This window comes from Mustela putorius, unplaced genomic scaffold, assembly GCF_011764305.1.
Source record: "Mustela putorius furo isolate JIRA1106 unplaced genomic scaffold, ASM1176430v1.1 tig00003962_pilon_pilon_pilon, whole genome shotgun sequence".
Lineage (NCBI taxonomy): Eukaryota > Metazoa > Chordata > Mammalia > Carnivora > Mustelidae > Mustela > Mustela putorius.
In genome coordinates this window covers 24,670,001-24,682,079 of record NW_025422106.1, presented here as the reverse complement: position 1 = coordinate 24,682,079, position 12,079 = coordinate 24,670,001, and the positions used below count along the sequence as shown (strand labels likewise).

At 37.6% G+C, this 12,079-nt stretch overlaps 1 protein-coding gene across 1 annotated transcript in view; it reads right to left on the bottom strand.

Moving 5' to 3' along the window:
• Positions 1 to 12,079, bottom strand: part of PAFAH1B1 (platelet activating factor acetylhydrolase 1b regulatory subunit 1) — a 93,325-nt gene that overhangs the window by 48,927 nt on the left and 32,319 nt on the right. The window contains exon 2 of the mRNA XM_045070265.1: positions 1,305 to 1,525. Within this exon, the coding sequence (XP_044926200.1) occupies positions 1,305 to 1,336 (32 nt within the window). The 5' untranslated portion in view covers positions 1,337 to 1,525. The remainder of the gene's footprint in view (positions 1 to 1,304; positions 1,526 to 12,079) is intronic.

Here is a 12,079-nt window from a genome sequence, read left to right as displayed (position 1 = left end):
GTCGTGGGATGGAGCCCACATCGGGCTCTCTACTCAGCAGGGAGCCTGCTTCCCCCTCTTTCTCTGCCTGCCTCTCTGCCTACTTGCGATCTCTGTCAAATAAATAAATAAAATCTTAAAAAAAAAAAAAAAAAAGTAAAGCCCCCACCGGGCAACATGCTCAGTGGGGAGTCTGCTGGAGATTCTTTCTCTCTCTCCCTCTCTGAAATAAAGGAATAAATCTTTAAAAATAACAAAGACTAAAGAGAAATGACAACTAAATACATTACCTAATCTTGTATGGGCAGTGTACTAGAAAGGAGAGAGAGAGAAAACAAACAAACCAAGAACCCTGCAATGAAGGACATTATCGGGTCAACTGAAAAAATTGCAATATGGAAGGTAGATTCAATAAACCTATCATGTCAATGTTAAATTTGCTGAACTGCCAACTGTCCTATGGTTTTACAGAAGAATATCCTTAAGAACTTTTGTATATGCAACTTATTCTCAAATGGTTCAGGAAAAAATACTGCAGGTACACACACACAAACACACAGGTACAAAGTAAAAATGATAAAGAAAATGGTACAAAATGGTATAAAAATGTTACAAAACAGGTGAAGTGCATAAAATGTATATTAAGTATTCTTTGTACCAATCTTACAACTTACCTATAAATCTGAAATTATTCCCAAATAGTTTTGTAAAAAGCCACATAAAATTTAAAAATCTAGAACATGAAGCTAAATTATTCCTCTTATTCCTTACCTACAAAAACAGAATGCTATAATATATGGGATGCAACAAGATACTATAAAATATCAGTGGTCAAATCATTTTATGCCTCTGTCATTAATGTATTTACATTAACTATTATGTTATCCACCTCATAAATTTCAAATCCTCTAACAGCCCCTGGATGATAAAGATAAAAAAATACAATAAGGCAAAGGAAAGGAATTAATAATAACAACATAAAGGGCTTCATTTTTCTAATGCACACATTTCACACAAAAAAATTTAGAACTCTGAATGATCTATTTTCCTACTGAACGTAATATATTTAAGACAAGCTCAGAGTAAAACTTATCCCAACTAACTTATATGTTCTGCTTTAAATTTATATACAATAAAGTCACAAGGGTGTAACACTACTTCAAAGATCCAGTTTTAAAATCAGACCAAACTGCCCAAAACAATATCTGAACACTTACAGTAATAGTTTTAATCTAAGAATAGCTCTCCCAAAGCTGTATTTTAATTTACTACTTTGTCTTTTAGGAGAGGATTTTTTAAAAACCACACAAAACAGAGAAACTTACAGTTCATCTCGTTGTCTCTGGGACAGCACCATTTTGGCTGTAATATCAAGCTTCTTTGATATAGTGGTATGTCCCTCCTTTGGGAAATCAAAAAGCTTTGTGATCCCTGGATTTATAATTAAATATGCCACTAAGTGGTGTCCACAAAGGGGAAGACGATTCTTTTACAAGTGAATCCAACCAGCAATCAGGAGATAGTCAACGAATAAGGTTCATTCCACCTAAGGGAGGAGAGAGAGAGAGAAAGTAATTTCTATTACTTGCAGTATACTCTTTCGAGGTTTACTTAATGCTAACATGAATTTATTATGTTTTCCGTTATAATCAATGCCATAATATTAGTATTTTTTAAACTACCTTATAGTTTTACTGAACCGAAACAGTACTATTTTTAAGTTTACCCATGCCCAACCATGTCACCTGCCAGAAAAATATTGGTTATCAATTTTATTAAATTTCAAATACTAACATATAATTTCTCTAGATTATTAGCTCTCCCTCAAAGTTAAAAAAGGGGGAGGGGCACCTGGCTAGTTCAGTTGGTGGTGCGTGCAACTCTTGATCTCAGGGTTGTGGGTTCAAGCCCAATGGTGGGTACAGAGATTACTTAAAACTGAAATCTTTAGGGGCGCCTGGGTGGCTCAGTGGGTTAAGCCTGCCTTCAGCTCGGGTCATGATCTCAGAGTCCTGGGATCGAGCCCCGCATCAGGCTCTCTGCTCGGCGGGGAGCCTGCTTCCCCCTCTTTCTCTGTCTGCCTCTCTGCCTACTTGTGATCTCTGTGTGTCAAATAAATAAATAAAATCTTTAAAACAAACAAACAAAAAACCCATAACTGAAGTAATCTTTTTTTTTTTAAAGATTTTATACATTTACTTGACAGAGAGATAGACAGTGAGAGAGGGAACACAAGCAGGGGAAGTGAGAGAGGGAGAAACAAGGCTTCCTGCTGGACAGACCCAGGCTGGATCCCAGGACCTGGGTTGGGATCATGTCCTCAGCCGAAGGCAGAAGCTTAATGACTGAGCCACCCAGGTGCCCGTGATATAATCTTCAAGACTGAATATAAGGGAGTAACAACCTCAGAATAGTTGATATTATGCAGATAAACTATTCACCAAACACATGTTCTCTTAACCAATGCATTTAATCAAGAAACAATTTCATGTTCTTTGAATATATTTTGTGTTCTTTAGAAGCACCTGCTACCCTAGAGTCTATGTGTTCATAAAATAATCCAATCCTCTAAACCCTTTCGAGCCCTTTCTTTATATTTTAACCCTGTAAAATCAATTTCTGTATAACATCTAAAAAGTACTGTTCAATCAGAGTAAATTTAAGTAGAAGTTAAGAAAAATAAAAAACTATTTCTTAAAGAATTATTCTTCAAATCTCCTATTTTACAAAAAAAAGTTTAGTTTGTATTGCCACTCTGTACAAAACTAGCTAGATAGAATTTCCACTGTGTTTAGAAAATATATTTGAGATAGTCTTACTTACAATACAGACTACTGGTACATACAAAATTTTGTGGGCAGGGACACTTGAAACAAACAGGAAATCATCCTCTAAATAAAGTGAAATTAACATCTAATGAAGGGCCTGTAGGGCCACCTATTAAGAGACATATCAGGGATAGAAAAGACCAAGACTACTGAATCCCTTTTTGTGCTATGCCAGTCACACTGTTGTATGCACGGGGGACACAGTGATGAATAAGCCAGTCAAAGAGTAAGAGAAAAAAAAAATGAGAGCAAACTCTTGTTTTAAATATGATCCCTAAGTCAAAAAGTGAGTGCTCAGATGTTCCTGATAGTAGCTATCGACCCTGATGAAGATCCTTCCGTTTAGCAATTTTAGCAAATACAAACAGGGATTTATTTTATGATCTTTAATGATTCTTCCAATCTAGAGACCATCTGGCTCAAAATGACAGCTGAAAAGCACCACATCTCTTTAAATTCAGAAAAATATGACTAAATGTCAGTAATAAAAAGAGGAATGAGAACCAAACACAATGGACAACCCAGAAAACCATCTCTCTTTGGTATTTAACAACTTCTATTATTTAAGATTCACTTTTCTAAATCTTTTTTATTTTTTTAAGACTTATTTATTTGAGAGAGAGAGAGCACTTGTGAGTGTGGGAGGTGGGGCAGAGGGAAAGGGAGAGAGTCTCAAGCAGACTTGTGCTGAGTGTGGAGCCCAAGGTGGGATTTGATCTCATGGCCCAAGATCATGACCTGAGCTGCAACCAAGAGCCAGGCGCTTAACTGATTATGCCACCCAGGCACCCCTCACTTTTCTAACTCTTAACTGCCACCAAGCAAAAGCATCTAGGGACTCCTGATAAAGGTCACATTAGGGTAAGGATTATCTGATGACGGTGACTATCTGAACTGTCTTCTATTTATTATCTGGGACAATGGTAATCTACAGTGTCCAATTTAATTATGGAGAGACTACCTCTAGCTAAAAAACTAAATCAGTGTACAAAAGTGATAGCAGTACTAGAATAGCAGGATGATCTAATAACAATAAAACCAAGACATAAACAAATTACTGAATATGTAACTGTGTCCTCCACAATTTATTAATTCATCAAGCATTTACAAAACACTTACTATGTCCCAGGCACAAGGTCTAATGAAGGAAAATACTTGGTCTTTATGCTTGAGAAGTTTACAGCCTACTGAAACAGTCAGTTAAAACAGTGCAAAAAGAGGCATCTGGGTGGCTCAGTTGACTAAGCATCCGACTTGATTTTGGCTTGGGTCATGAGATCAAGCCCCACTATCAGGCTCTGTGCTCAGTGTGGAGTCTGCTTGAGATTCTCCCCCTCTGCCCCTCCCCCTGCTCTCTCTCAAATAAATTAAATCTAAAAAAACCCAACCAACCAAACAAAAAACAACCATCAGTGCAAAAGCAGGACAAGTATTACATAGGAGACAATGACTCAAGAAAGAAGATCATAAAACAATCTCAGGTCTTTACATTTATCCTAGGGGCAAGGGGGGTCCATTAGATATGTTTTTCAGAAAAATCACTCTTACTCAAATACCAAAAAATGGACCAGAAAGACAGGAAAGGAACAGACCAGACAGGAGGCTCACAATAATGAAGGTAATAGATGATGGGGATTCACACTAGCATACAGCAACAATGCATGAAGAGAATTAGTTGAATTTAAATTATTTACCAGGTAAGTCTTAAGTGATTGGTAACTACATGTAGGCAGAAAGGTGAGAAAAAGGTCAAGCAAGAAGTCAAGGATAACTTCCAAAGATTTCTGGCTTAAAACTATGTTGAATAGGAAACTCCTATGTGTGAGGGGATGAGGAAAGTATGATTTGTTCCATTTCAGGTATGTTGATTCCAAGGCCTATGAGATTTTTAGTACGAAATAGTATAAACAACTCAGCTTTGAAGAGAACCAACCTATCAAAAAACCCCAAAAATCAAAAAACAAAAAATCGTTTGGCACTTATCAGTTTAGAGATGGTGTTAACTGAAGCCATGAGAATGGAGGACCCATGGAGAATGAGCAGAGCTAGCTAAGCAGAGGGTCTAGGCTAGAGCCAGGCAGAACAAACCAACGCCTTAAAAAATAATAATAAATAAATAAGTCTACAATTGAAGTTAAGAGAAAGCAGTTAAAGAAGCAAAAGTACAAACAGGAGAGAGTACATCACAGAAGCAAAGGGAGTATTTCAAGAAGCAGCAGCAATCAACAGTATCCAAAATTACCCAACTACTAAGCAAAACAAGGTCTAAAATGGGTCTGCTCCATTCCATGTAGAGCACACTGATAACCCTGATGAGAATGGCTTCAGTAAAATGATAAGGATGTGATTTAACATGCAGAAACCATATATAAATGGGCTGATAAGTGCAGAAAGATGAAGACAGTACCATAAATATCTTAGAAATATTTGGAAATGTTGAAACGTTTTTTTCAACCAAAGATACAGAAGAAATGAAGAAAGGAATAAAGAATTTTAATACCACCATTTTTACCCCCAATCAACCAAAGGCAACCAGACATGACAGAGTATCACTGCACCATCTATAAAATATTCTCGCCACAAAATCAAGTTTGAATCTGTTAAAGTCTCTGGCTCCAACTATCTATTTCCAAGAAGTACAAAGGGCAGAGGAGTATGTTAAAGACACCATGGGGATATAACCAGCAATATCCAGACTCTGAAAAGCCTTATAAAATAAATGACCCAGTTTCTTCAAATAAATTTCAAGGAAAGGAAGAAGAGCCAGAAAGGGAAACCTACAGATTGAAAGTCACAAGTGACATATCAACAACTGCAGTTTATGGACCTTATTTAGATCTGGATTTTAAAAAACTGGTTGAAAAATAAACTGCAAAATAAATCAACGAACAAATATTTGGGGAAAATGAACAATGGATGGAGGTCTGATGATATTAAAGAATAACTGAATTTTTCAAGAATCATAATGGTATTGTGGTTATTTATTTATTTTAGAGAGCAAGCAAGCGCATGTGCATGGGGTTACGGGGGGTGGGGGACAGAGGCTCCATGCCCAGATGGACATAGGGCTGTATCTCACAACCCTGAGATCATGACCTGAGCTGAAATCAAGAGTCAGGCACTTACTTACCCAACTGAGCCACGCAGGTGCCCCAATACTGTGGTTATTTTTAAGACTTTTAGAATTAAAAAAAAAAAAAATTATCAGTAAAATGATATGTCTGGGATATGTGTCAAAAAAATTTGTGTAGTGGGGCACCTAGCTTGCTCAATTGGTGGACCAATGTAGCTCTTATCTCAACTCCATGTTGAGTGTAAAGCTTACTTAAAAATAAAATCTTGGGGCTAAGAATCTAAGAATATAATGTACAGTATTTCTCAGATTTACCTTTTAGGTTGGTTAATATTTTAACATAAAACTGTAAAATATCACATGGCACAAAAATAAATGGTTCTCCAATAGAGCAAAAGAGATAGTTTAGAATATTTTGCAACGAACAATCTATATTTATAACCAACAGTACAAATAAACCAGGCAATGTTTTCAAACCACTTGGTGAAGGAGTTCTTAATCTTTTTTGGGGGGTCACTGGATTCCTCTGAAAAGTAATGAAAATCAAGATCTCTTCCCTCAAAGAAGCACATATAAACAAAATACTATACGCATTTCAAGGCGGTTTACAAACTCTTCCAAAGTCAACATAATGAGAAGACTTAACATTTCTGAAATGTATTTTGGCAGCACTTCAATAATCCCTCCTAAACTACTTATATATATTACAAACATATTTCAAAAAAGAGTCTCATTTATTCATTTGCATGTCAATATCCAGACGTTCTCAGAGATCAGATCTGTGTTGCTTAAGCACTAGAAACAAAAGCTTCATTATTTTTTGGAATGCAGAATTCTTAAACCATTCTACATTCTAATACTGTATCTGTTTAGCTGCTACAAAAATGCAGCAGCTCTCCTAAACAACGTTTACTGCTTGGATAAGCACCTCATCAAAGAAAGAGAAAGGGGAAAAGTAAAAAAAGAAAATATAAATAATAGAGCATTAAAAAATCTTACAAAACTAGATGGTGAGTGAATTATTAATTTAAATTCTTTTCATTTCCAGTTTCCATGAGTTATTGTAGGTTTCACACCGAACAACCTTTATAACATATTTCATTAATAATTTATTTTGTACAAGGGTTCCTGCTAACCATGAGTTTATGAAATAGGGAATATACAGAAAATAAAGGACGTGTGATAAGGGGAAAAACAAACAACTAATTATATGGTAACAGTAGATATTAACAAATATAAAAGGGAAATAATCAGATTTGTTAATATATGCAGACCTAAGAGTTTAGGAGAGACACCAAAGACCTATACTATAGTAACTGGATTATTACCAATGACTCCCGCTCTCATGAAATTGTCACTTGACAATGCTTTATTTAAAGAGAGTCAGCAATGAACAGACATTTCTGCAAAGACATCCAAATGTCCAAAAGACACATGAAAAACTACTTAACGTTACTCGGCATCAGGAAAATACACATCAAAATCTCAATGAGATACCACCTCACACCAGTCAGAATGGCTAAAATTAACAAGTCAGAAAATGACAGATGTTGACGAGGATGCAGAGAAAGGGGAGCCCTCCTATACTGTTGGTGGGAATGCACGTTGGCGTAGCCACTCTGAAAAGAGTAAGGAGGTTCCTCAAAAAGTTGAAAACAGAGCTACCCTACGACCCAGCAATTGTCCTACTGGGTATTTACCCCAAAGGTAACAAATATAGTGATCCGAAAGGGCACATGCACCTGAATGTTTATAGCAGCAATGTCCACAACAGCCAAACTATGAAAAGAGCCTAGATGTTCATCAATGAATGGATAAAGGTGATGTGGTATACATACACGATGGAATATTATGTAGCCAACAACAACAAAAAAATCTTTTTTGCCATTTGCAATGACATGGATGGAACTAGAGGGTATTACGCTAAGCAAAATAAGTCAGTCAGAGAAAGACAATTATAATCTCATTGATACTGAGGAATCTGAGAAACAAGACAGAGGATAATAGGGAAAGGAAGGGAGAATGAAACAAAATGAAACCAGAGAGGGAGACAAACTATAAAAGACTCTTATCTCAGGAAACAAACTGAGGGTTGCTGGAGTGGAGTGGGAGGAATGGGGTAGCTGGGTGATGGACACTGGGGAGGGTATGTGCTATTTTGAGTGCTGTGAATTGTGTTAAGACTGATGATCACAGACCTGTACCCCTGAAATAAATAATGCATTGTATGTTAAAATAATAATAATAATAATAGAGTCAGCAGAGGGGTGCCTGGGTGGCTCAGTTGTTAAACGTCTGCCTTTGGCTCCAGTCATGATCCCAGGGCTTTGGGATGGAGCTCCGCCTTAGGCTCCCTGCTCAGCAGGGAGTCTGCTTCTCTCTGCCCCTCTTCCCCATTCTCTCACCTCCTCTCTCAAATAAATAAAATCTTACAAAAAAAAAAGATCAGCAGATTATCTACCTTGCTTAAAAAGCACATATATTATAGCTCATAATCCTAATCCAAACAATATCTTCCAGATATCCTAATCCAAACAATATCTTCTAGATATAGCAATGAGGCAAGGCAAAAACTAATGCTAATCAAGATTTACTGAGTACCTTTGCACACTAATTTTCAGAAGTTAAATAAAACCTGTTTCCCATTAACTGCATGTTTCATGGTACTTTGGAAATGATTACATTTTTAGCACAGTTGCAAAAAACAGAATTTTTCTCGAAGTCACTAACAGGACGTAAGATATTTTATTAATCTGCATGACTATTCATATTACAGATATACCCCTCCTGGTGCTTCCAACTATTTTACCTATTATCCTTACATAGATTTTATACACAATAATTCAATAAAGAAAAATAAAGATGATCTTTTTTTTTAAATTTTTTATTTTTTATAAACATATATTTTTATCCCCAGGGGTACAGGTCTGTGAATCACCAGGTTTACACACTTCACAGCACTCACCAAAGCACATACCCTCCCCAATGTCCATAATCCCACCCCCTTCTCCCAAACCCCCTCCCCCCAGCAAAGATGATCTTTTTTTTTTTTTAATTATTTATTTATTTATGAGAGAGAGAGTGAGAAAGCGAGAGCACAAGTGGGGGGAGGGGCAGAGAGAAAGGTGAGAAGCAGACTCCCCACTAAGGAGTCAGGACTCTAGGATGAAGACCTGAGCCAATGGCAGACACAACTGGCTGAGGTCCCCAGGTGCCCCTAACCTTTATTCTTTTCAAAAGGTGGTAAAAAAAGATGAAAAAATACTTGTGTATAATTTAATGAATTAAGATCTTAAATTGACTTAAACAACTAAAAGCTACTTTCTTAGTTATGCTGGCCATACATTTTGTTTCAAAAGAATCAGACCAAGGGGTGCCTGGGTGGCTCTGTCAGTTTACACCTCCAACTCTTGATTCTGGCTCAGGTCATAATCTCAGGATTGTGAGACAGAGCCCCACTAGGGCTCAGGGATCAAGGTGGGTGTGGAGTGTGAAGCCCGCTTAAGATTCTTCTCTCCCTTTGCTCCTCCCTGCTGGCTTTCTCTTAAAAAAGAAACAGACCAGGGCGCCTAGGTGGCTCAGCTCTGCCTTCAGCTCAGGTCATAGTCCCAGGGTCCTGGGATGGAGCCCCACATTGAGCTCTCTTCTGGGCAGGGTGCCTGCTTCCCCCTCTCTCTCTAACTGCTTCTCTGCCTCCTTATGATCTCTATCAAATAAATAAATAAATCTTTGGGGGGGGAGAATCAGACCAAGGTTTATAAAGAACACAGACAACCAGCATCCAACAAAAAAAAGACATAAGACCGCCTATTCATGTTGCATGTCATAACGTTCTTACTTATTAACTGTTTTCAGATAATCAAATTACCATATTTATATTATATAAATACTAATAAAGTTCTAAGCTTCTCTCAACTATGAAATGGACTTAAATGTGAAATATACCTTAGGATTTAGTGAGGATTAACCAGGATAATAATATAAACAAATTCTGTAATACCATACATGTTACCTCTGCCATCAGTTTTGAACTTTAAATGTATATATTCTTAAGATTTTATTTATTTATTTGACAAACAGAGTTCACAGGAGGCCTAAGAGGCAGGCTGTGGAGGGCGGGGTGGAAGCAGGCTCCCGGAAGAGCAGAAAGCCCGCCACTGGGCTTGATCCCATGACCCTGAGCTCGTGACCTGAGCTGAAGACAGAGGCTTACCAGGCTCCCTTTAAATGTATTTTAAAAATCTCAGCTTACGTACAATGAACACCTGCAGTGAACCTTGGATATGATCTCTTACCAATGTTCTTATTCACTTAATTTTTTACACTTTTTTTTTTTATTTGACTAAGATCACAAGTGGGCAGAGAGGCAAGCAGAGAGTCGGGGGGGAACAGCCTGGGGCTCGATCCCAGGACCCTGAGACCATGACCCGAGCCGAAGGCAGAGACTTAACCCACTGAGCCACCCAGGCACCCCAATTTTTGATACTTTTTTCATAAGGCATAACAAAGAATGTGTATGAACTGGGTAGTGTCACATGACTGATATTCTATAAATTTTGAGAAATGAAAACAGAAGCAATCATCTTCCAAAACATGGTCTTTCCCCCGGAAATGTTTTTTTCACTTGTGCCATCATCTTTCCCCCTTGTTTTCTTTTAATTGTTTGCACCATCCAAATCATTCTCATCTTTGTACAACTAACCTATCAGAGCATACATATGTGGGGCAACTGGGTGGCTCAATTGATTAAACATCTAACTTTGGCTCGGGTCATGATCTCAGGGTCCTGGAATGGAGCCCCACATTAGGCTCCCTGCTCAGCAAGGAGTGTGCTTCTCCTTCCTCCCTCTTCCCCTCCCCCCAGCTCATATGCACGCCCCCCCATCAAATGAAGAAAATCTTACACACACACACACAATTTTGATTTCCAGAGTCCCCATCGTATGGAACATCTCTCATCTCATTAGTGGTGGGTAGGACTCTGTGGGTGGCTCAGTTGGTTAAGCAGTTGCCTTCAGCTCAGATTATGATCCTCCTGGGATGGAGCCCTGTGTGAGGCTCCCTGATGGGTGGAGAGACTGCTTGAGACTGCTTCTCCCTCTCCCTCTACCTGCAGCTTTGCCTACTTGTTCTGTCAAATAAATAAATGAAATCTTTTAAAAAAAAAAAAGAAAGAAAGAAATTAATTAGTGGTGGGTATTTTAAGTGTTCCTGCAAATTCTTGATCACTTTATTAACATGATGTTCCTTAACATGACATCAGACCTAATAGCAGGTTATAGGTGTCTCTGGGTTCTCATATTTGACTCTGAGTATTAATCGAGGTAAAAATATTTAAAACTGCATCATTAATGATATGCTGCAATGCAGTCAAATAAAAAAAATAAGTAAAGTAAAACCTATGAAGTCAATGAAATGAATATTCTGAAAAATACCCCTATATATAGTTTAAATCCATGAGATTACCTAGGACAACAAAGTACTTCCTCAGAGTAACTTCATTTCCTGAATTCAATCTTTATGATTTCCTCACTTTTCCATCTACAGATAGAAGTTTCTAGAGTTCTGAAGTCACTTTCTAATAAAAATAAAGATAGCAAATTACCCAAACTATTAATTTTCCTTTGCAATATCCTGTGTTCTGTGTAAACGATTAAGTATGAGAAAAATTTTCTCCCATGCCCACAATTTGAAAATGTTAGATCACTGTAAGTTTTTAATCAAATACCTAGGCTTTAATGTATACTTGTTCTTACTCTCCTCCAGCTTGGAGGTCCACGATTCACTGGGACTTGCTGTTGGTAGGCAGTAACAAGAATAAAAAAGACTAGATTGATCCATTAGAGATAGACTAAGCTCAGGCACAGTTCCCTGAAAAAATAAAATTCTTCCAACAGCTACACCATTTCCTCATTTCCTATTAGTTATAGCCAACATCTCATTCAAATCAATATTTGGGTACATATAAAAATATTTGGCATTTTTCAATGAACTTTGAAAGTTCATTGAAAGGATTAAGGATGCCAAGGATTAAGATACCATTTTTTCAGAGAATTATTCTTAACCAATCTTAAGTCTAGTAACTCTAATATTAAAGGCAAGTGTTGTGGGGTGCCTGGGTGGCTCAGTGGGTTAAAGCCTCTGCCTTCGGCTCAGGTCGTGGGATGGAGCCCTGTGTCGGGCTCTCTGCTCAGTGGGG